The 26,713-nt window shown below is 41.7% G+C and overlaps 1 protein-coding gene and 1 pseudogene across 1 annotated transcript in view; both read right to left on the bottom strand.

Annotated features, from left to right (window-relative positions):
- Nucleotides 1-336: 336 nt before the first annotated feature.
- The window catches only part of LOC124620105 (sorbitol dehydrogenase-like), a gene marked incomplete at its 5' end in the record, with an annotated part of 151,900 nt that continues 125,523 nt past the window's right edge, over nt 337-26,713 (bottom strand). The window contains 3 exons of the mRNA XM_047146774.1: nt 337-488; nt 602-762; nt 18,482-18,622. Of these exons, the coding sequence (XP_047002730.1) occupies nt 337-488; nt 602-762; nt 18,482-18,622 (454 nt within the window). The remainder of the gene's footprint in view (nt 489-601; nt 763-18,481; nt 18,623-26,713) is intronic.
- Nucleotides 6,482-6,599, bottom strand: LOC124620780 (annotated as a pseudogene).

Here is a 26,713-nt window from a genome sequence, read left to right as displayed (position 1 = left end):
TGCTGAGGGCCCTTCCTCGGTTGGGATGTGGTGCAAAATGCATCCCGCTTTATCATACTCTCCGTTGACCAGAGCGATGATGATACAGCGCATTTGCCACTCTGTGAAGATAGGGTAGGAGTCAATCAGATTGAACTCCTCCCTAGAAAGACCAAGAAGGCCTTCTGGATACCCGAGTGGGCGATGTGGGAGTTGTGGTTTAGGATGGTTAGGCGGAACGAAAGGATAAGGGTTATCGTGGTGGGGGTACGTACCATCGCGAAGCGATGCAGCTATCTTCTGCGTCACAGCGCTTGCGCTGTACATGTCTGGAAGCGGGAGGAATGGGACTTCCTCCTACTCTTCTTCTTGCGCTGCTGCTTCGGTGTCCGTCTTGGGCTGTGTTGCCTCCCCTTCGGCAGGCACGTCGGTCTGCGTGGCCACCGTCGCGAACTTCTTCTCTCGTGGAGGAGTCGTCTGGCTGGCGGTGTCGACCGCTGTGGCGGAAGCTGCTTTGGCTGAGCGAAGCTCCTGCGTCAGCTCAGCAATCTGACGACGAGCCTCGCCCAGTTCCGCCAGCATGGCCGCCCTCTCTTCCGCCATGGCGGATTTGAAGGCGGACATCCTCCTTCATCCTCATCACCCGAATACTCATCCGTGAGGACTGCAGGATCAGGAGGCGTGGTGTAAATTCCATCAACCTGAGGAACGTTTGAATCCTCAAACAGGATGTCTAAAACATCCTGCACAGTCAAGCCAGGCTCTAAAGATTCTGCCAGACCTCTGTTATGACATGAAAAGAGAAAAAGAAATGAAATCATTTTTGACCCTGAAACTGCCCAGCGTGTCCATATGGACACGGCTGAAATAATCACTTCATAAACAGAAAGTGAATCGATGGACAACAACTTTCCTCAAATGAAAATCTCTATAAACATATTTAGATATACTGCAAATAGTTTCACTTGCCAGAATGAAGAAGTTTTTTAACGAAACATTACTTACTTTACATCAACATGCTCCATTGCGGACGTCAAAGCACTCCCTGAAATACAGGCTGTCACAATCGCAGTGTAAATGGTAACAATGAAGTGTTAACACAATGTATGTAAAATTCAAACCCTCCCTGAAAACAATATGTGACCGCCAACGCTGAAAATAATTGTAAGCCAACAATGAAGTAAAAACAAAACTAGTCAACATTTGTGTCCATATGGACATGCTGGGAAGTTATGGGTTAAGTGGTGAATTGCAGGGAGGAGCAGGTGTACCCTGTTACTGCCGTAACAGAAACAACAATCAACACAGCATGTCCAAGGTGCCATTATTTGTGATGACTCACATCTAACTGTAAGACACACATTCTTGTGACATCAGTTGGAACCACTCACACAAGTTTAAAAGAACATTTTCAGATGTCTAGTGTGTGTACACGACGGATACCGCGACTCCGTACTCCGCAACAAATGCAGCTTCGCGTCGATGTGTGCCACTACTGGAAATAATGTGTTCAGAACGAGAGTGGTGTTTGGTGGCAAAACATCTTCACTGCTGGCGAAACATGCGTGTACTGTTATGATACAGAATGAAGCCTGGGTGCAACATCCAAGGCACGAGCGCAAATGTCAGCCAATAAGGGAACGGTCTTAATTTTTTTTTTAAATTTTATTGTCAGGGGACTGTGTAGACACACATAATTCCACAACATGCTACAGCCACTGCAGGTTACCATAAGAACGTCCTAAACCAACTGGTAAAGGATAACATTTCCAAAAAGAAAAAAAAAGAAAAACGAAGGAACCTCATTGGACAATGGAAACTCAATCACGACGTTGCCAACTCCGAAGCTGTCTCTGACAAAATTACAATGTTATCGGCAAAGCTGAAACTTTTTATTTCTTCTCTCAGAACTCTAATTCCTACTCATAATTTTTCCTTGGTTTCCTTTTCTATTTTGTTAATTGTACAAATTGAATTACATCGAGGGCAGGCTACATTCCTGTCTCGCTCCCTTCTCAAACAATGCTTCCCTTTCATGCCCCTCGCTCTTATAACTACAGTCTGGTTTCTGTACAATTTGTAAGTAGCCCTTCCCCCCCCCCCCCCCTTTTTTTTATCCGTGCTACCTTGAGAACTTCAAATAGAATATTCCAGTCAACACTGTCAAAAGTGTTCTCTAAGTCTACAAATGCTATAAACCTATCTTCTAAGATAAGTCGTAGGGTCATAGTACCTCGCGTGTTCTTACGTTTCTCTAGAATCCAAACTGATCTTCCCGAACTGGTGTGTCAGCAAATGAAACAATTAGACATATATTAATTTAGCGTACTTCTGCTATGGGAGAAGATAATTTTAAAAAGAACGTTTAAAATTAACTTTGGTTACATAAAGTTACAGAACAAGAAAAATAATTTCCACATGTTTCACGTCAAAGGTGTCAGGGTGTCATGGATATAAGGGCGGATATTTCTATTGGTGACAGAGGACACTGTACTGAAGCACACTACGTCAGTATTCACTTAATCTGCAAAGCTTGTTAATCCTGTTATCGAGTTCCTGGTCCAAAAACGCATCTGTATGGTACCCCACCCGTGTTAGGTCAATTCACATTGTCCGTCACGTCACGCACCTCCCATCAAAACATTCTGAAATGCATTTCAACTTGTTGGCATCCTAACTGGTAGTCGCATCCTGTCACGTCGCGTCACGGCATCGTCCAGGTTCTCGTGAACAAAGTTTTGACGGCTGACATCAACCATTCGTTGATCACCTGACCCCGAAGTTCATTTCCACCCGATATACGGCCATATGCACAACTCCATATATCGTTTCATCGTGGTTTTCGTGGTTGATATCAGTTGTTCGTTGCTTGTTATTTGTTATAAACTGTATTGTTTCGTTATTTATTTTCTTAAAAGTTATAATTTTGTAATAAATGACGAGAGATTAACTGAAGCAATGAATCTGAACTGTATGACGTGAGCGTACTAAATCTTTTGCCTTCTACTGTATTTATAAAGTTCATTTTTATACATACTGGTACCATATTTAGTATTTTACGATGAGATAGATTGCAGTATGGCTGCAACCTGAAGTGAAAAAAGTACTGTGGGTAGAAGCAGATTGATTATAAGTGTAATTTATTTGAATGTTGTCAGGTGTTTCTGATGTTTCAGAAGGAAATGGACTGAAACCTTCAGGCACTACAACAGTAGTATAATGCTTTTTTGTGAAATATACATCAAATAATATATATATAATAATGTATATTAAAGTTATTTGTTTAAATATGTGGCTTGCTTTTATATTATTAAGTAGCTCTCTGGATTTTTTGTGAAACAGTTTTGCAAGAATGAGTGGTCGCTATTAATGTCTTTCCACTAGCTAATCCCTATACAAATAAGGCACTTGAACTATTAAAAGCCAAATACAAGACATAAAAAACCCTATAAATCTTGAAGGGAAAGGTATTGTGGGAGATATGACTGTTGCAAAAAAAATTTGCATTGGACTGGCAACTAAACTTAACCTTACACAAACCAACTTTTCACTGGATGTGATGGCAACTCGTACACTGCGTTCTTTAGAATAATTTTGGGTGCTATTTGACGTAAAAAAAGAAACAACTGGTGCTTCGAGTTCATAAAACGCTCATAAAATGCAGATTCCTCTTTCTTGAGCTCCATGCATAATATGTGAAATTCCTCTCCTGTACACGTAGCGACATTTTTTGGACCGACATCCCTTTTGTGTTGCTTTGCACTTCGGTCCTACTCATCTAATATACAAGCTGTTCCTGTAAGCTGCATTTTGCTCGTAAAATAGTTGAAAATCATCTTGTGAAGATTGCAACTCCCTCGAATAAACAATTGAGGAGAGCCACACGAGTTGAGATCGTGTGACCTGAATTGACTTCACGCTCCGTGACTTGACGGACAGGACTCGCAGCTATTTAAGCTGTTCTCTCGGGTTCCTGCCTAACCACACACTCGGAAACCGCCACATGTTCGGAGATAGAGCCAAATATTAGTCAGAAGGCGGAATGTGAATTGTATTGATGCTCGTTTCAGTCTCAGCAATTTAAACCGTCGTCTTATGTTGCTGCCTACCCACACACTCGAAAGGCGGAACACATTTGGAAAGAAAGAGCCAAATATTTCTGAGAAGGAAGAATATGAATTTTATTGGTGCTCGTTTCAGTCGCAGCAATTTAAGCTGTCGTCTTAGGTTCCTGCCTAACCACGTACTCTGAAATCGCTAGATACTTATTTATTTCTTGTTCTCAGATCGGACTGAATGTAAATAACATCCAATATTGCAGAACGCACTTGTATTACATTCATAAGAAAGTAACAGAACGTGTTAACCACATTAACAAGAAAAAAATTGCGTGTAATGGGATGCGAAACAACAACTTTCGACAGCAGAAACCATGACGTTTATTCATTATGATAGCACTTAACCATGCGATGTTTAACTACGGTCTTGGTTATCATGTTCTATCTTGAAGGCTCGTATTGTCGATGTGTCGTTAAGTGACATTTAATGGTAATGGTGATGTATTTGCGATAAATTTTTACAGAAACGCATACTGCAAATTATAAAACAAGTATGTTTCATTCTTAATTTGTAAATTTTGGCAGAAATAACTCTCTACTAAGAAAGCACTCGTGTATGAAGGCATTAACCCGTCTATAAATCATTACGTGACACTTTATTATAGCAATAATTTTAATAAGTCACCCTAAGAATGACGTGTTTTTGTAAATCTGTGGTAAGCGTTCATGAAATCTTGTGACAAGCTAACGAAAGTCGATAGCGGATCATGCGCTCGTCAATCTTGTGTGTGACATCCGGGGCCAACGAGATATACGGGCACCGAACTAGTGACGTCACACTAGTCGGTCGGCTTGTCTGTCACACTTCGCGAACGCTCGCCTTCGTGCTGTGCCCACAGGAAATCAATATTACATTTAACCGAAAAGATATGCGCTACAGGTCTTATTTATGTCGTGTGCTATCGAGAACTTACATGCATTTAAACGCTTAGTCAAGAATTGTTAAACTATTCTGAAATAATTACTCGCTCCTGGCACTCGTCACAGCCGGTCTTTCTCGAGGGCCTCTTATGGCGTCACGTTTGCGAGAACTGTAAAACGAGTGATATCCCGGACAGTGTGAATACACCTTGACATGACGGTGCCGTGGCAGCCAGTGTGAATTGGCTTTTATAGTTTCCGACCTTGGTCCGTGTGACTATTTTCTTAACCAGATGGCCAAACAGGAACTTAAGGGAAGTAGGTTCCACAATGAGACCAAGGCAGTGGAAACTTAAACTATTAGAGACTTCCTGCATGTCTTCCAGGAATGGCAAAGCAGATGGAGAAACTACATTACATTGTAAAGAGGGGGAGGAGAGAGGAGGAAGTATTTTGACGGGATTGAAGTATGTACGAGCGACGTTTTACAATAAATTTTTATATGGCCAGTAGTGCCCCGTCCTTATGGACATTCTGTGTTAGTATGTCTACACAAAATCTCTTGTAAACACACAGATGTGTATCAATACCTCCTTCACAACTATTTTGTTTTCAATATTTATGTCGCAAAATTCGGATAAGGTATATTTACAACTCATATTTTTTATAGGATCTAGTGGCCGAGCGGTTCTACGCGCTTCAGTCTGAAACCGCGCGACCGCTACGGTCGCAGGTTCGAATCCTGCCTCGGGCATGGGTGTGTGTGATGTCCTTAGATTAGTTAGGTTTAAGTAGTTCTAAGTTCTAGGGGACTATTGACCTCAGAAGTTAAGTCCCGTAGTGCTCAGAGCCATTTTAACCATTTTTCATATGATCTATGTAGCTATAACACTAATTGTGAAAGAAGAAAGAAGCAGAGAATTTATGTTGCGCGGCAAGGGCCATGGACAACTGCAGGATATTGCGATATAAAAAAGACTTCCAGACTATTATAAAAAAGTGATATATAGAAATACAGATGACGCAAGGTACGTATAAACATACTTTTTGATATGGTAGGCATTCTACAGCTACAATAATACCAACTAATTTATTATTTATAGAATATGAAAGCCGCAATATTTGCATCAATATATCATTGCCCTTTTGCTGACAAAAATCCTCAACATTCTCACTGCCCGAAAGGAGAGTCATCATGGTTTTTTTAAAATTAGGATTGAGTATTGTATTGCACAATTAGTATCTCTACTTTAATTATTAAGTATTCCGATTGTAAACTTCCACGATAAAGTACTGTGATGTCTGATACGGCGGTATTAACTTTTTAACTTTTCCTCAAGGTTTATAGTTCGTGAAATCTGGTCATTCATCCTATTTTTCGTTAACTTAACTCCGTCCGAACAGGCCTTGGAGGGCCCAACGGATCCGACCGGCCGCCGTGGCGTCCTCTGCCCGCAGGCTTCACTGGATGAGGATATGCAGGCCTCCTCAGTTTGCCTCACAAGGACTGAGTGCACCCCGCTGGCCAACAGCGCTCGGCAGACCGGATGGTGACCCATCCAAGTGCTACACCAGCCCGACAGCGCTTAACTTCGGTGATCTGGCGGGAACCGGTTTTAACACTGCGGCAAGGCCGTTGGCTCTATTTTTCGTTACTGGTGAAATATTAATACAGTAAATATCTGCTTAACCTCTTGTCAAACATATTATGAATAAGAGAACTGTCAGCTTGAGTGATATCGTTGATATATTGCAAAATTTCTTTTTGTCCTATTTATTTTTCTTTTCTTTTCTTATTTAGTTATTTGTTTGTAATCCTACATTTTTTTCTTTCCTTAATGTATTTTCTATCTTTGTACGATAATGTTTACTTAGGATCTGATTGCGTATTAAAACTTGTATAAACAAAAAATTTAATTTTGAGTATTTAGTATCTAGCTTGTAAGTACGTTAAATTTTTTTATTTGGTCTCTTTCTTGAACCATTCACCTCGGTAAAATATAAGGGGCGTTCAAAAAGAAACGAGCCGGAGGCATATATACATAAACCAGTACCTGTCTGTTAGAAGTATTGACCCTGGCTGTTGAGACACTTGTCCCACTGTGACACAATGCGGTGAATGGCTGTCTCATAAAACTCCCGGGGCTGCAATGTACACCAGTTCCGCAAATACATCTGGACGTCGTCGTCCGTGCTGAATCGTTTGCCCCTCAAAGTCTTTTTAAGGAGACCAAAAATGGCATAATCACAGAGAGAGAGGTCCGGACGGAATGGAAGGGTGCTGAAAACCTCCCATTTGATTTTCTCCAGGAGTGCCGCGACTGTGTTGGCCGTATATGGCTTTCCATTGTCGTGGAGCAGAATAACACCACAGGTGAGATTGCCTGGTCGTTCTGATTTGATCGCTTGGCGCAGGGCGGTCAAGGTGTGCGAGTAACGCTGGACATTCACTGTTGTCCTGTGCTGCAGGAAGTGAATCAGAAGGGGGCCACCTTGGTCAAAGAAGAACGTCAGCATAATCTTTCCTGCACTCGTGTGGATGGCCTTGACGTTTGGTGGTGGTGGTGACTCTGGATGCTTCTACAGGAGACTTTGTCGTTTTGACTCTGGTTCGAAGTGATGACACCATGACCCATCTTCAGCCACCACTCGTCCCAGGAACGCATTCCCTTCCCGAGCATAGCGTTGCAGATGAGCAAGACAGTGGGCCAATCGACATGTATCCTTGTGTGGTTGAAGACTGTGGGACACCCATTGGGCACACACTTCGCGTATGTGCAGTCGTTCCTTCATGATGGTGTGGACACTTGCGACGCTTAATCCGACCGCGGCGGATTTCTGAAACTGAAATAACTACAAGGGTCTAGTCAGCAACAACAGGAGGCAGTTTTTGTTTTGTTTCTCGCAGTTAATTTACCAGTAGTGTCACCAGAATTTACTGCTTGTCACGTGGATGGACTCGATGTGCAGTAATGCAGTTGTGAGTCTGAAGAAGTGAGTTGTCAGATGTGCAGTGTCTATAATAAGAGGTCAATGTGTGTAATATTTCAATGCAGAGGATTAGGCAAACTAATTTGTTTCTCTGCCGTGTGAAGGTAAGCTCTATATCAATGATTTAAAAAGACCAACGGCTGAAATCAATTTGGTTAAGAAAACTAGAAATAAACTTAAAGAAATTGCATGAATTTTCGGACCAGGCATTTACGAGAAAGTGTATAGCTTATCTGGTAGTAATATCGCAAACAAATTGAACTGTTTTTCATGTTTGTTGCTTGTAAAATAAAATTGTGTTTGCTGGATGCTAAGAGGCGTTGATGATCTCGCACATTGATCACAGAAGATTAAAAGAACGTGAGCGGTCCAAATCACACTTGACTGCCTAGCTATAGCACAACGATCAGGTTAGCAAATATCGTTACGTACTCTCTTAAATTGTGTATTGTATTAAAGTTTATAAGCTCGCACTACGTGGGCATAACAAATGCAATGACTCGCTAAATGCAGTCATTTTCCGTGTTCTTTTACATTTCGCTGCTGAATTTGATGCTGCGCTTTGTGATCGCCTATCACCAGTCGAAGGCTACTGTTTTCAAAGAGATATGTACACATATTCAAAATGATTTACTTTCCTGCTTGATTGGAGGTTTATCATGGCTGGGTAAGGAAGGAAATTGCTGCCACTGATTCTGCATCAGTTATCGCAGATAACACAACTGACATTTCAACAACTTCACAGTTTGTCGTGCTTAACACGTAAGTTTTGCCTGAAGCTAAACCTGTAGGCTTTCCTCACTCCTCTTGAACGTGATACAAAAATGTTCACAGATCCGTTGGAAGAAACATTACCAGGTATTGTAGAAATTCGATTAAAGTTATTTGTCAGTGCGTGCTGTTATGAGTCGTCGTCGTTGAGATGTATGGACTCTTCTGCAAGAGCATTTTAAACACGCCTATTTTGTTCATTGTTATGTTGAATCTGATTTTAACGTAAGCAAAGAGTCAGAATACGACCGTTAGAACTGATTTTTGATGACCTTAATGATAACTGACATTGTGAACAGGGAAGTCCCTCGCGTTTCTAACACAAGATGGAATATGAACCAAGAACTGTGCAAGTTGTGTGCGAAAATACAGTGTCACTTGTAGCATGCCTGGATCAAACTGAGCGTACATCTCGACAAACTACTATAATTGTTCAAGCAACATGACTCTGTCAGAAACTAAGGCACTCACCCTTCCAATTTTGGTTGTCCATATTTAATCATACTATGCCACACATTGATATTTTGTACAGACAATTAAAAAAATAAGGAATTCAGCCATTGACTATACAACAAGGGGTAAAATGATTCAAAAATATATCGGAGCTAGCATCACTGACAGGACCATCACTTGCAGGGAACTGCTGCATCGTGCGAAGAGAACGTGACGGAAAAGGATCTCAAAAACTCTTGTGACATACAATTATCGCTCAGGTTACTGAACGGTTTGACTTTACAGGGTACCTCGCCTGTGTAAATTTATTTCATTCTGAAAAGTTTGTGTCGTATGCAAGCTAACTTCCGTTAACGTTACTTCCGAGGGCTTGCAAAATATATCCCTCCATTGAATGCAATAGTCTAAGAATATAATTTCAGAGACTGTACACGAGCAATGACAATTGACAGGTCAACAACTTCACAGTTTGTCATGTTTATCTCATAAGTTTTGCCTGAGAGTAAACTTGTAGGCTAACCTCGTTCTTCTTCAACATGATTTGATTAGATTAGATTAATACTTGTGTCCACAAATCATGAATACAACACTTCGTAATGATGTGGAACGTTTCAGGTTAATAAAAGGTGTCTATACAAGATATTACATTAGACAAAATATTACATGACACTCAATATTTTTAATTTTTTAATTTTTTTTTTTTGTGTTGGGAAATTACCCACTTACTATATCCAAAAATTCATCTAATGAGTAGAAGGAGTTGCCATTAAGAAATTCTTTTAATTTCCTTGTAAATGCTATATGGCTATCTGTCAGTCTTTTGATGCTATTAGGTAGGTTACCAAAGACTTCTGTGGCAACATAATTTACCTCCTTCGGAGCCAAACTTAGATTTAACCTTGAGTAGTGAAGATCATCCTTTCTCCTAGTGTTGTAGCCATGCATACTGCTATTACTTTTGAATTCGTTCGGATTGTTAATAACAAATTTCAAAGGTGAATATATATATATTGTGAGGCTATAGTGAAGATTTCTAGCTCTCTAAATAAGGGTCTGCATGATGATCTTGGATGAGCTCTAGCAATTATTCTGATTACACGCTTTTGTGCAATGAACACTCAATGATGAGTTACCCCAGAATATGATGCCATATGAAAGCAGAGAATGAAAATAAGCTTGGTAAGCTAATTTACTCAGATGTATATCGTCAAAATTTGCAATGACCCTAATAGCATAAGTAGCTGAACTAGCGTCAAAATTTGCAATGACCCTAATAGCATAAGTAGCTGAACTCAAACGTTTCAGCAGATCCTCAGTGTGTTTCTTCCAGTTCAAGCCCTCATCAACGCATACACCTAGAAATTTTGAATATTCTACCTTAGCTACCGATTTCTGATCGAAGTCTATATTTATTAATGGTGTCATTCCATTTACTGTGTGGAACTGAATATGCTGTGTTTTGTCAAAGTTTAATGAGAGCCTGTTTGCAGAGAACCACTTAATGATTTTCTGAAAAACATCGTTTACAATTTCACCAGTTAATTCTTGTCTGTCGGGTGTGATAGCTATACTTGTATCATCGGCAAAAAGTACCAGCTTTGCATCTTCGTGAATATAGAATGGCAAGTCATTAATATACAGGGCTATTACAAATGATTGAAGCGATTTCATAAATTCACTGTAGCTCCATTCATTGACATATGGTCACGACACACTACAGATACGTAGAAAAACTCATAAAGTTTTGTTCGGCTGAAGCCGCACTTCAGGTTTCTGCCGCCAGAGCGCTCGAGAGCGCAGTGAGACAAAATGGCGACAGGAGCCGAGAAAGCGTATGTCATGCTTGAAATGCACTCACATCAGTCAGTCATAACAGTGCAACGATACTTCAGGACGAAGTTCAACAAAGATCCACCAACTGCTAACTCCATTCGGCGATGGTATGCGCAGTTTAAAGCTTCTGGGTGCCTCTGTAAGGGGAAATCAACGGGTCGGCCTGCAGTGAGCGAAGAAACGGTTGGACGCGTGCGGGCAAGTTACACGCGTAGGCCGCGGAAGTCGACGAATAAAGCAAGCAAGGAGCTAAACGTACCACAGCCGACGGTTTGGAAAATCTTTCGGAAAAGGCTAAAGCATAAGCCTTACCGTTTACAATTGCTACAAGCCCTGACACCCGATGACAAAGTCAAACGCTTTGAATTTTCGGCGCGGTTGCAACAGCTCATGGAAGAGGATGCGTTCAGTACGAAACTTGTTTTCAGTGATGAAGCAACATTTTTTCTTAATGGTGAAGTGAACAGACACAATGTGCGAATCTGGGTGGTAGAGAATCCTCACGCATTCGTGCAGCAAATTCGCAATTCACCAGAAATGAACGTGTTTTGTGCAATCTCACGGTTTAAAGTTTACAGCCCCTTTTTCTTCTGCGAAAAAAACGTTACAGGACACGTGTATCTGGACATGCTGGAAAATTGGCTCATGCCACAACTGGAGACCGACAGCGCCGACTTCATCTTACAACAGGATGGTGCTCCACCACACTTCCATCACGATGTTCAGCATTTCTTAAACAGGAGATTGGAAAACCGATGGATCGGTCGTGGTGGAGATCATGATCAGCAATTCATGTCATGGCCTCCACGCTCTCCCGACTTAACCCCATGCGATTTCTTTCTGTGGGGTTATGTGAAAGATTCAGTGTTTAAACCTCCTCTACCAAGAAACGTGCCAGAACTGCGAGCTCGCATCAACGATGCTTTCGAACTCATTGATGGGGACATGCTGCGCCGAGTGTGGGAGGAACTTGATTATCGGCTTGATGTCTGCCGAATCACTAAAGGGGCACATATCGAACATTTTTGAATGCCTAAAAAAACATTTTGAGTTTTTTTATGTGTGTGCAAAGCATTGTGAAAATATCTCAAATAATAAAGTTATTGTAGAGCTGTGAAATCGCTTCAATCATTTGTAATAACCCTGTATATTAAGAACAGTAGAGGACCCAAGACCGAACCTTGCGGCGCCTCATCCTTGATTGTTCCCCCATTTGAGAAATCATCAGTTTTTTGCGTATTATGTGAACTGTTTATTTCAACTTTCTGCACTCTTCCAGTTAGGTATGATTTAAACCATTTGATCACTGTCCCATTCATACCACAGTACTTGAGCTTATCTAGAAGTATTCCATGTTTTACACAGTCAAAAGCCTTTGATAGATCACAAAAAAACCCAACAGGTGACTTCTGGTTACTCAGAGCATTTAATATTTCATTAGTGAGAGTGTATATAGCATTTTCAGTTGAAAACCCCTTCTGGAAACAAAACTGACATTTTGTTAAAACTTTATTTTTACAAAGGTGTGAAGCTACTCTACAATACATTACTTTTTCAAGAATTTTGGATAAGGCAATCAGAAGAGATATTGGGCGGTAGTTGTTGACATGAGACGTATCCCCTTTTTTATGCAGTGGTTTAACAATGGTATACTTCAGTCTATCTGGGAAAATACCCTGCTTCAGAGAGCTATTACATATGTGGCTAACAATCCCACTTATTTCTTGGGAACAAGCTTTTATTATCCTGATGGAAATGCCATCAATTCCACGTGAGCTTTTATTCTTTAGAGAGTTTATTATCTTCTTAATTTCAGAAGTAGAGGTGGGTGGAATTTCTATTGTATCAAATGATGTAGGTAAGGCTTCTTCCATTAACTGCCTTGCTTCTTCTAATGAACATTTAGATCCTATTTTCTATAGAAGATTTAAAAAATGATTATTCAAAATGTTTTCGACTTCTGGCTTGTTGTTTATCAAGTTTCCATTCGCTTTGATGGTGATGCCGTCATCCTGTACTCTTAGTTGTCCTGTCTCCCTTGTAATAATATTCCAAATTGTTTTGATTTTGTTATCAAAAACGTTAGCAGGACCGCAGAAAGAAACCTTACTGGAATTGTAGATAATTCAAATAAAGTTATTTCCTAGTGCAAGCTGTTATGAGATGCTGTTACATTTCTGCAGTTCCTATGCCAAAGTAATTTACAGGAGCCTTTTCGTGATACAATCGAACTCCTAAAAGTGATTGTTGTCATACCGGCGACAACGTCGGAGATGGAGTAGTCTTTCCTACCCTGCAGAGGATAAAAGCTTTTCCACGAAGTACTATGTGTGAAGAGCTGCCAGTAGCGGTAGCAACACTGACCATCGAGAAAGACTTTGCACGAAGTATCATAGATCTAATGAATGCTTCATTGACAGTCTCTCTGCTCGTACAGGGAGAAAAATGGATTTTTCACACAAACATTCATCGTAAGGAAAGTGCGGTCCCGTATGACAATTAATTTGTTACTTATTTTAGCAATTTTATGTAGCCATATTCCAGTGAATCTCTAGAAAAAACTACACTATTCGCCATGAGCTTTGTGTCACTCTTTCTTTATTGACATTGAAATTCTTTCCTGTTTCTTCGTTGTGTTATACGTCGGGTGAAAATAATATAAATCGTATTATTATTAGTGTTTTAACGTTTATTCTTTCAATAGGGGTTTAATTATTAATCCAAAGTTAATATTAAAAGTTTATTAGATTGAAGTGGTTTAGTACTTTTTATACTTTTTTTCTACTAGTTTAATAGCTTCATATTCTTTCCGGTTATTTTATTCTTCAGTATCTGGGAACAATAATTTTTATTCAACTCTTGCTTTGGCTGATAAGGGATATTATATTTCTTTGAATATTATCGGTAGAAATTGATAGGTGCCAGCTGGAGGCAGTATATGTACTATTGGTAGAGCACATACTCCAGTAGAGTGCTCGGATCTTGGAATATTTCTGTGAGTGGTTGGACTGCTGCAGGAGTAATGTGAATTATACCCTGTCTTGCGGATCAAAGCGAAGCTGACGACACTTATCTATATTACTGAAAGGCTAAAATAATCTTATCGACCTGATCCCCCTGCACCGGTTGAAGTATGTCTATAATCTTCCTGGGGTAACAAAAATTTGATTTCCAGTATTTCACATACACTGAGGTGACAAAAGTCGTGGATACCTTCTACTATTGTGTCGGACCTCCTTTTGAATGGTGTAGTGCTGTAACTCTACGTCACATCGACTCTTGTGCACGAACTGACCTGTCGATTACGTCCCATAAATGTTCGATGGGATTCGTATCAGGCGATATGGGTGGCCAGATCATTCGTTCGAATTGTCCAGAATCTTCTTCAAACCAGTCGCGAACAATAGTGGCAAAGTGACGTGGCATCATTTTTAGGGAACACGAAGTCAATGAATGACTGCAAATGATCTCCAAGTAGGCGAACATGACTGTTTCTAGCCAGTGATCGGTTCAGTTGGACCAGAAGAGCCTGTCCATTCCACGTAAACACAGCCAACCCATTAAGGAGCCACCACCAGTTTGCACAGTTCCTTGTAGACAACTGGGGTCCGTGGCTTCGCAGGGTCTGCGCCACACTCAAGCCGTGTGATCAGCTCTTACCAACTGAAATCGGCACTCATCTGACCAGCCCACAGTTTTCTGCTGGCATAGCCGATCAACGCCAAATTTTGCCGCACTGTGCTAACGTATACATTCGTCGTACCCCGAAAATTTATTTCTGCAGTTATTTCACGCAGTGTTGCTTGTCTGTTAGCAGTGACAATATTACGTAAACGCCGCTGCTGTCGGTCGTGAAGCGAAAGCCGTTGTCCATTGCGTTGTTCGTGGTGAGAGGTAATGCCTGAAATGTGGTTTTCTTGACACTGTGGATCTCGGAATATGAAATTCCCTAAGGATTTTCGAAATGAAATGTCCCAAGCGTGTATCTCCAAACACAATTCCGTGTTCAAAGTCTGTTAATTCCTGTCATGAGGCCATCATCAAGTTGGAAATCTTTTCGCACGATTCACCTTAGTAAGAATTACAGCTCCGCCAGTGCATTGCCCTTTTATACCTTGTGTACGTGATATTATCGCCATGTATATATGTGAATATGCTACCCCATGAGCTTTGTCACCTTATTGTAATTACTGACCGAATTTTAAAATTTAAAAGGCTTTCATAATGTACGCGCTGTCGGGCTGGGCTAGCATTTGGATGGGTGACCATCCGGTCTGCCGATCACTGTTGGCCAGCGGGGTGCACTCAGCCCTTGTGAGGCAAACTGAGAAGCTACTTGAGTGAGAAGTAGCGGCTCCTGTCTCATAAACTGACATACGGCCGAGAGAACGGTGTGCTGACCGCATGCCCCTCACATCCGCATCCAGTGACGTATGTTGCCTGAGAATGACACGGCGGCCGGTCGGTACCGTTGGGCCTTCATGGCCTCGTGGCCAGAGTTTAGTTTTAAGAGGTATGATCTTACGCTAAAGGTTTAACTCAATGAGTGAAATATTAATGTTAGAAACTGTGTACACGTCTTGAGGCGATTACACTTATTATTATACACGAATTATATTCATCCTTATGTATGAGAGCGACTTCCAATAAACACTACACATGATTTCAAACCTTTCTGAAACCTTGTCGCGCTGATAGTCTCGTCAAATAATAAAAGGAAAGAAGTTAATCGCATACAACATATTCGCTATTCATGCAGTAAAACGTTTGCATTAGCCATGACGGTTGCTGTAGCCTACGGTTTAGGCCGCACTGCACTACAGCCAGGCCAGTTGGGTTGCTCAGACCGACAGGCGTCAACAGCCCGTAAATGAGGGGTGTACAGACTTACTAAGAGGCCACACGGCTCCAGATCAGCATTTCCGTTCGTGAACCCAGTTTCGGGTTCAACCCACTGCAATGTTCAAGTACAAGAGTGAGTGCAGCGATTTCCCGCTATCGGGCACTGTATAGTCGCTGCCGAGCAGTGGTCATTGTGGAACCATCACTCTCGTCATTGACCAGTGTTGTCTTGGACTTTGCCTCCAAGAGAACATTTATGTATCTCAGTCGGGTCATATTCCTCCAAGTGATCAAGCAACTTCTTAATTTGGACATAGCCTTCAAGCGAGCACTTAAATTTCATAATTTAGACTTGGCATGCAAGTAAACATATACGAGGGGCGTTCAGAAAGTAAGCTCCGATCGGTCGCGAAATGGAAACGACTATGAAAATCCGATAAAGCTTTGCACAGATGTGTTGGGTAGTGTCTCTAGTATAACCCCAGTTAGCATCACGTCGCTCTTCTCATTTCTGAGCTCGCAGTGAGTGCGTAAAGACGTCTAGAAAACAGTGTCTGCCGCCAAGTACGAGGGCCTGGTGAGAAATTTCGCCTGAAGCTATGCAGCTAACATTACATAACTGTCGTGCTGTTTCTTCTTCAAGACAATTCTCAGCCGCATTCTGCAGGGGCAATGAAGATGCTCCTGCATCGTTTTCAAATGGAAATGTGAGATTACCCACAATACAGTCCGCAATTGTCTCCCCCTGAGTTTCATCTCTGGTCACGTGAACCGCTGTCTTTGAAGACAACATTTTGACACAGACAACGAGGTGTAGGCCAGCGTGGAGAATTGGCGGAAAGGACTGGCGGCTGCCTTCTATGATGAGGCAATTGAAAAGTTGGTACAACGCTATGACAAAAGTCTAAGTCAGAACGGCGACTACGTAGAGAAGTAGCTGAAAGGTGTAGCTAATTGTTACAAGTAAAACATTTCTGATGTTCACTGTGGTTTCAATTTGGCAATCAATCGGAGCTTACTTTCTGAACAGGCCTCGTATTTTCTCTTCGGCTGGGTTTTGTGCTGTAACAGTCATTAATTTTCTCGTCCTGGACTTTGTTTTCAAAAGATTCTTTAACTTTCTCAGTTTTGACTTTGCGTCGGAACAATCATTAAGTCCATTTGTTTGAACTTGTGTAAAAAGGCAGTCATTATAATTCTTGTTTGGGCTTCAGTAAAAAAGGATCATCAGACACTATTCTTTGGACTTGTGTAAAAATTGATCACTAGAAGCTGTTGTTTGGACTATGAGTCCCGAGATAATTGACGGGCTTGTCTTTATGGTGTGCACAATGTGATTCTGATAACGGTGTTGGCCTTAGTGAGATTATTGTTGGTAATCATGTAGCCCCTGAGAGTAGCGGTCCATTGACTGCATTCGTTGACTGCCGTCACAGCAAAATAACGACGAGGATACTTGTCTGCGAGTACCGGCTCAAAAATGTTTTAGTTTATTACTTCTTTATTAGTAGCTCTATCCGCAAGGCATTTTGTAGACAGTACCCTTAAACATCATTGAACGTACCTGCAAAATTTTATCATTGTACGAAATATAGTTAAGGAAATGTGACTTCATAAACATTGAGTTGCGAGAAGACTAGCTGTCTCGTATGTGGGAGATCGATTCGTTAAACAACAGGGATGGTGGGTTACTGGCTTAGACTGTTTTGATAGTGTAGCAGTGGAGAAAAAGAATCTGCGTTTGCCAATTAACGCTTCCAAGTAAATTCGTGGAACAGTATTTCGGTATTTCGTACGTTGCTAAGCGTGTGACTTGCGGCTGCGGCCGCCTTTGGGACTCGTTGCGACGCTACGGAAGCTCCAAAGAAAGGAGAAAAGAAACGTTTCAAACTTTTGACCACAATTCAGTTATTACTGTGGATAGCGGCAGATACATCCAGGGATATGCGCATTGGTGTAGCCATTTATCCACAAAATCAGTATTACGGTGGATATCCGGTGATTTGGTCTTTTCCAGTATAAAAGGCCCTACTTTGGAATTGCTAGCACGTCTGTTACGTTTCAAAGTTACTTATAACACCTTATCTGGTACGTGTTAGGGATGCTACTTGGACAATGTTATTATTGTAGGAAAAAATGCACAAGATATGGCCACCAATTTAGACTCTGTATTCGTTGTGCTCCAGCAGGCGAGTTTGAAGTGTAACGACGATAAATACGATTTCTTCGTGTCATCTGTGGAAGATATAGGCCATGTGTTCAGTGACTCAGGACTACAACTCACCTCACACTACATCAAGGCGGTTCAGAAATTAGCAATCCCCAAGGATATTACATAACTCAAGTAGTAATTGTTTGGTCACCTTGACTATTATTGAAAATTCATTTCTCATGCAGCAGACACAGCAGAACCATTTCATCAGCATATGCACAAAAATGTCAAGTGGAACTGTATGTGATAAGACAAGACAGCAAGCCACCACCAGCATTGGGCACTGATCCTTTCAGGATACCACTAATCCATTCAATACTAACCCACAGCACAACATGCCAATACCGATATCTTATCAACGCCGCCTCATGGACAAGACCTGTAGTTCGACTCAGCAGGGGCAGTCTGTTTTCGTACTGACCCCATAGCAACAGAGGTGGTGGCCAGGTTCTCATTGAATTCAGCAGTCAGTGCCTCCTGGTCTTCAGATAACCCAGTCATCTGGGAAGTAATGAAGTTAGTGGGCCAGGGTTGACCAAAAGAGCACAAATCTCTAGGACACCTGAACATACAAGCATACCGGTATCATTGGAATTGTCAACAGCGCCCTCTTGCTTCAAGGAAACCATGGTCTCACCTAGTGGTCGTTCCACAAGCCCTCAAGCAGCACATCCTGAAGTGGACAGACTACAAAGCTCTAGGACACTTGGACATTTGAGCATACCGATATAATTGGAATGAATTAGCCATCATCAATATCCTTCTCTTGCTTCAAGGAGACAATGGTCGCGCGTAAGTACTCATTCTACAAGCCCTTCAACAGCACGTACTGAAGCTTCTTAATGAAGGTTATTGGAGAATAGTTCACACCAAACGACTGACTCTTCAAACGTCCATTGGCGAGGTACTGGTAATGATATTGCATAATACGGAAGTATCATAAGTGTGTTGCAAAGCGAACAGGCAGCCCCCACTCGTCAATATTTTCCTTAGCTGGACACAAGGTGCCACTTCCATCTGTATTTCGCGTGCCACCACTTGATGTACAAGTGGCTAGTCGTCATTGTTGCAGGTAGTGGTTTTCTCTACATACCACAAATGTCTTCGACGTCGTCGGTGAAGACAGTTCAAGCACTTTCTCGCATTCTTTTTTCCTCAGAGGGCTCCCTGCAACGGTCGCTAAAGACAATGACCACCAACTTATTTCTGCAGAATGTGGCACCTTCCGTACAGAGAACGGCATCACACTAATTCATACACCAAAGTTACATCATACTCCTAATGGTCTCACAGAGAGGTCTGTGCGCACATTCAAAACGCAATTGGCTATGTTGCACCAGCACCACATATGGTGGCCGATGAAGCGCTTACATTATTCTTGGCCTACTACCACTCTTCTCCGCAAGAGGGCTCTAGACCAGCCGAAGAACTGCATGGCATTCCATATCATTCGAAACTTTCTATTATCCGTCCTACCATCTTCCCCCCCCCCCCCTCTCAGCATACCAACCATCACGGAAAATCTCTACTGGATGTAGTCTAAGTCCTTATCTGCTCCAAGGGCCGCCACCATTGGGCGCCAGCTCGTGTTACGCACCTATTTGGTAGGGCTGTGGTCAAAGCGGAACTCTCGGATGGCTCCAGATATCCATAACACATAAATCACCTGCACTCTCACAGGATGCTATCCTCCCAGACTGGACATGTTCCACAATTTTTTGTTCTAGAGTCGAATGCCTCAAAACCCAGAACCATTGACAGCAATAACCAGGGAGCACCACAGCCAACCATGTGGCTCCTGGTAGATGGGGCTCTCCTGGTCACCAATTCCGTAGGTCAGAGAGAGAATCACCTAATGGGAGTCCAGGATAAGCTGAAACCTCTCATCCATGGGGGGGGGGAGGGGGAGAGGAAGGAGGAATCCTACATTGGGGCCCTGTTCCCCCTCACATAGCAACCAGTCGTACACCAGTGGCCAGGGGTAGTCTGTGTAGAAAGCCACATAAGGTGCAGTAGTAGTCGTTAGCCAGAAAGTTTCACACATACACCTGGCCAGCAGGTAGCAGGAGGAGCAACATGAGAGGTCGTTGACATCAAGAACCTGCTTGCGTCAGAGGGATCACGTGGCTGAAAATATGCCAGTGCGCAGTAGTGCGAGACCAGTTCAGTCCTAGCAAGAGCTCTGTGCCTTGCGCCGACTATAGTAGCAGTTCATTAATCAGAGTCTAACATAGGAACCACTGAGTCTCCAGTTCTTAGATGCCTATAATCAGACCAGAAGCCTCCGCTACATGGAGCAGCCAGAGTCATTGTCTGACCTCGCTGAGACATGGCCTCTTCGGCATTGACTTGAGTGGACATTGGCACAGTGCTGTCGCTCTTATGTTTTAGTGAATTTTCTATTCATTAGTGAATCAAGAAATTAAACTTTGTAATTCGGCTGTACTTTAGCAAAAGTAGCTCATATTGTGGCTTTTGGTGATAACCAGGTTAAATGACGCACTGTTCATTTTTATATTTACGAGGGGCGTTCAATAAGTAATGCAACGTTTTTTTCGGCCACATTGGGTTGAAAAAATGCGGAATTTCTTGCGGGACATCATCACTTATTCCCGCCTCAGGCCCTATAGTTTCATGAAGTTCCGATAGGTGGCAGCGCTATATGTAGCCTGCAAAATGGCGCCTATAACGCAGGTGGATTAAAAGTAGAGAGCTATGGTTGAGTTTCATTTGACGGAAAACCGGAGCATAGAAGGTATTCGTAGGCGCTTTAACAATGTCTGTGCAGACGTGACAGTGGACACAAGCATAGTGAAATGTTGGGCGAGACGTTTGTCATCATCACAACAAAGTCACACAAACCTGTCCAATATTCCACCCCCGGCCAGCTGCATACAGCTGTGACTCCTACAACGTAGGAATGTGCAGACACTCTCATTTGAGGTGGTCAACGAATGACAATCAAACACCTCGCTTTTCAACTGGACGTCTCTGTTGGTAGCGCTAACACACTCGTCCACCAATTGGTGTACTCAAAGCTGTGTGTCCGCTAGATTCCTCGCCACCTAACGCAAGACAGTAAAGAATGACAAACAACCTTCCGTGCGGAACTGATTGCGCGTTACGAGGTTGATCGTGACAATTTTTGTCGAGCATCATCTCAGGCGATGCAACATGGTTTGGTCACTTCGCAACGAAAACAAAACGGCAATCCATGGAGTGGTGCCACACCACCTCACCTCTGAATGAAAGTTTCAAAGTCCCGCCCTCAATCGGTAAGGTCATGACGACGGTCTTCTGGGATTCAGAGGGGGTTGTTCTGTTTGATGTCCTCTCTTGTGGTGCAATGAGCAGCTCTGAAGTGTATTGCACTACCCTCAGGAAGCTAAAGAAATGCAAACGAACTTCTCCTTCTCCATGACAATACAAGGCATCATACAAGTCTGCGCACATGAGAGGATCTCAAAAAAACTTCAAGGGATTCTTCTTCCTCGTCTACTCTACAGCACAGATCTCCCACCTTCCGACTTCCATCTGTTTGGTCCAATGGGGATGCACTCCGCAGGACGCAGAAAGTGGATGATGCGGAGGTTATTGATGCAGCAAGACGTTGTCTGTGTTGTCGCCGAGTCGAGTACAGCCCCTTTCAGTAAGGTGCCGTAAGTCCTTCGCACTGAACAGAGATTAAATTAAAAAATATCGTGGGGAATAATATGGTTTATTGGAATCCTGAATAAAACCAACCCGCTTTCAGAAAAAAATGCCTTGTGTTACTTATAAGACGCCCTTCGTAATATTAACTCCAGGAAGGAGACTTTAGGTTCTTGGTTTATTAATACACTGTTTTTTACCATGGGCGCCTCTAGCGGCGCAGTATATCACACGCTGCCAAGATTTTTTTTTTTTGTAATTTTAAATCGATTTTGTAATCACTCAAGTAGCACCACATATGCTCTCAATCCAAGGTTTTTCTGTTCATTTCCTCCTACCTTTCTGGTAGTTTCACTTTTTTTTGCTAGGTACTGTAAAAAGGTTCTTGTATGACATGAGAGTTCAAAGATATGACTGTCAGAATAGCACTCCAGAATCAACACGTCCGCATTTATGAAATTCAACTTTTTCCCATCTGTCTTTTGCCTAATATATGGTCTACGTAAGTGTTGCGGCCACTACTGCCCTTAAAAGGGCGCACTGTTAGCTTGGGGGTGCTGTATATGGTAAAGAATTGCCAGCGTGTGATAATTTCGCACTCCACCATTGGCGTAAGACATCGCAGTGAAGTAGTGTGCGTATGCGCCAGAGTTTGTAGGGAACTAGCGCAAAAATGTGGATCGATGTGAAGATGACAGAATGACAGGAATATATTTTGACATACCCATGACTACACTCCGTATGATTTTGCCCGACTGGTGTATCTCAGCATACGGTCCACCATGTCTACAAGGAATGATGGCCCACTCACTGCCATATAACGGGGGATAAGAATCCTGGTCGTAAAAATATTCTAACTATATCAAAAATTTGTGATACGATACGTTTTGTTTACTTCGTCTCCAATTAAGTTCTCAAAGCACGAAACATTTTCGAACTTAGCTAATCAGTCATGTGAAAAATAACTATTTTAGACTCTTGCCTCCTCTTGCATAATCTTCTCTCGATGGCCACACTGGTAACAATGTTTACTTTGACGCGGTCTTCTCTAAGAAACATATGAAACAGGAGATTTTTCTGGAAGTAATCTACATATTAGCCTCTTCAGTACTGAGCACATATTAAAAGCACAAGTGGGCTCCGGTTATGCTAGTTATGCTAGTTATCAATGAATTACCTTCGAAACCTTTTTGAAAGCCATAGCGAATTTTTTATAGATGGTGTCATTTATACCTCAGGTATTAAGCAGGACAGTTGAACACAAAAGTTTGCTGTTTTTTGTTGCTTTATTACAAACAAAATCAGTCATATACATTACAGATATTTCTCATTTTTGCTGCAGGTTTCACGTAAGTGAAAATACACACTTGGTATCAAAATTTTCAATAGTTGTAAGAAAACAGTTCGAAATACTTAAAGCTTTACCTCAGAAAAATCTTTCGAAGTTTTTTTGCTTTTTGTGGTGTAACCATGTGGATCAGTATTAGTCAATATTACTTACCTATTTTAATTCAATTTTTTGGGGAATATGTAAAGCAATTTCTGACACTGGCGAAAGAAAGGACCGCCTAGCCCTGCTCACACCGTACAAAGGAAAGGCCTTTTGCAGTCTTCTGTGCGACATTTTGACTTGTTGTTTTGAATATGACAGTCAAACCTGATAACGAAGCTAAAAAAAATATAGCCCGCTTCTCAGGACGTAAAAAAAGTTGGCAAAGTTTAAATCTTATAAATCCTTTGTAACATTATTTTATAGTTAGCTGTTATCTGAGGGATGGCTGAACAGTTCTAATAAGTGGTTATGGCAATCGAAAACATTTGTAATTAGAAAAAGATATACCTTTACGTTATTTCGCCGAGAATCGCTATGCAGCTGCAGAATACTAAGTTTTATATCAGTGCTGATACCTTGTGGTACTCGGCAGTTGGATGAACAAGTGGGATGTGTATTACATATGACAGCACAGGTGACAAACGCTTTAGCTGTGTATGTGCCGGAGAAAAAAAATAAAACCTGGAGATATCATGTATGATACCTCGGGACTGAAAAAGTTAGAAGTGACAGTTTTGATTAATTCACTTCTGTTTCCAGCAGAAACTTTAGGTTTTGATACCGCAGTGCTTTATAACATAAATACTAACAAAATAGCAAAAATCATGTTATGCATAGCTGGTGGATGTACTGGATGTAAAATCTTGGACTTGAGCAATACAGTCTTGGAGAGGTTGATACCTTCTGCTATATCTGAAGTACAACAGATAAAGAAGAAGGGTATGAAAAAGGCGTAGTAGCAAGGATTACTTAATAAAAATTTAAAAAAACACATACGCTAAACCAGAAAAATATAAATCTTGAGAGTGCATTTTGGGCACGAATCATGGACCTTTAGGAAAATAGAAACTAAACTGTCAGAAGCCTCTGAAATTAGGAATGTACAGATAGAATAAGGAATGAAGATGTCCTGCGATGCTCAAAGGACATAAATGCCAAATGAATATGAAGAGTAGATAATATTGAATGTTGGAAGGGAATAATTGCAGAAACCAGCCTATATACCCGCATAAGTACCGATGTAAGCCATGAACGACATAGAATGCAGTAACTAAGCTGAAAGGAAAATAATAGCTGACAAATGACGGCGATGCAGGACTGTGTCCACCTACCCTGAGGGTTTGCACACAAAGCAAGCAGGTTACCTACCTAGCAGAGGCCAGCACGATGTGGCTTGAAGCAGTGTGAAGAATAGTAATGTGCAAAAAAATATCATCATCTAAAAAAAATTCTTAAAAATTATATTACTCCGTCGAAAAAATCTTTACTTGTATATCGAGGTAAATAAGAAGTTTCCACATAGGAGTCACATGGAAAAGTACTGTCCTCTTTGCGTGCTATCATTTTCCAGAAACTCGTTGCTATATCTCGAACCATTCGCGAGATGCCAGGGCTTTATGAATATTTCACTTCTGTGGTATTGTTTCCACATGCGAGTGGATGTGAGTGTGCACATGTAGTCTGTTTTTGCGAGACTGGAGGTACACACAGATAACCTCACAAGCATACACAAAAATTCAATATATTAGCTGCGTTTCATATTCAGCAATGTACAGATATGCTCTGACCTGCACCGAACATAAACTCATGGTAGCTTCTATTTCTCACTGCAATCTATTCGAATTTCGTGCACTGTGTTACTTAATTTCAAAATAGCACAATAACTGCGACCATTAACAAAATGATAGTTCATCGTGAAGCTGGTGATCGGTGCTATAAAATGCAAACTAATCAAACTTCTTAAGCGAACAGTCTCTTTAAAATTGTGTTAGAAAGATTACAGAACAGCCGGAGCGTGCAGGACGCTCTACAGGTACAGCCACTACGCAGCTTGACTCGTGGACTAACCACTACTCTCTGTGTAATCTTCCAAGTGCATATAACTGAGTTTGGTCTCATGGGGATCCTGCTCTACAGGTACAGCCACTACGCAGCTTGACTCGTGGACTAACCACTACTCTCTGTGTAATCTTCCAAGTGCATATAACTGAGTTTGGTCTCATGGGGATCCTGCTCTACAGGTACAGCCACTACGCAGCTTGACTCGTGGACTAACCACTACTCTCTGTGTAATCTTCCAAGTGCATATAACTGAGTTTGGTCTCATGGGGATCCTGCTCGTAAGTCGACGGCTACTGGTACTGATACGCATTCATTTCTCGGTGTTGATTAATTATTCTGGTCTGAGGGGTCTTTATATTCTGATTCTATATTAGTTACTGGACAGTTCTGTAGAAAAGATAACCCCCACGAGTGTTCCAGCGAGAAAGTGTAATTAAAAATCCACATACGAACGTATTTAAATAAAAAAACATTTATTGTTCAAAACAGTTACATTAAAACCGACTGAAAACATTTCAAAAATTGGTCAACATCACACTGACATCATTGTGAGAGCTGAATCCATTATGCGGATTTTACAACTAGCTTCAGTAGTTCGAAGTATAGATGCAAGGCAATTAGCCACTTAGATTATATAAAACTTTCAGTTTAAGGCTATAATAATAATAATAATAATGTCGTGTGACTAGGGCCTCCCGTCGGGTAGACCATTCGCCAAGCGCAAGTCTTCCGATTTGACGTCACTTCGGCGACTTGCGCTTCGATGGGGATGAAATGATGATGATTAGGACAACACAACACCCAGTCCCTGAGCGGAGAAAATCTCCGACCCAACCGGGAATCGAACCTGGGCTCTTAGGATTGACATTCTGTCTCACTGACCACTTTCTTTTCAGTTTTTTCGTATTTGATCATTATGTTTGGTCGTTGCGGACGTCACATGACATCCTTTCAAGTTCGATGTTGATCCTTTCACTCAGTTTTTTATTACAGAGGCCAACCGGCTATCTGACCGAACACGCTGAGCTACCGTGCCAGCGTCCCTCAGCTACTGGGGGCGGACTAGTTTAAGGCTTATTGTGTAGGAATGATTTGTATTTGAAATTAACGTAACTAATTCTTTTGGTGTTACAATCCTTTAGTTATCTTGCATATGCCTAAAAAATCATGTTCACTTATAGCTCAAATATTATTTTTACGCTGAAATACTGAATTTTGTATTGAAAGGATCTCAATTATTTTTAAATATACTTCATAATACCGTTAATAATTTGCATTTAATACATTAACTGCTATGTCTGGGCAGATAGCCCACCAACGTAACATTGCCTTCACACGAGAGCAAAAGGCTACAAAGAGAGCCCAAACAGTGGACAGCCATATGACAATTACAGTAATACAAGGCGTGTTATGGAAGGCAACTCAGGACGCCATCGCTCCAAGGAGGACCAGCTAGCTTGTACCTATTTGCTTCTGCCATATCAAGTGGCTGCAAATAATTAGCGACCAACTAATCCGCCCCCGTCCCCAGTATTTAAGCTGTCACTCGGTCAGTGTCTGGCAGTTGGAAACCAGCTCGCCAGCCTGGGAATGCCACCACCTGTGCGA

The sequence above is a fragment of the Schistocerca americana genome, chromosome 6, assembly GCF_021461395.2.
Source record: "Schistocerca americana isolate TAMUIC-IGC-003095 chromosome 6, iqSchAmer2.1, whole genome shotgun sequence".
NCBI lineage: Eukaryota > Metazoa > Arthropoda > Insecta > Orthoptera > Acrididae > Schistocerca > Schistocerca americana.
Note: the sequence above shows the minus strand (reverse complement) of the source record. Positions and strands in the feature narration are given on the sequence as shown.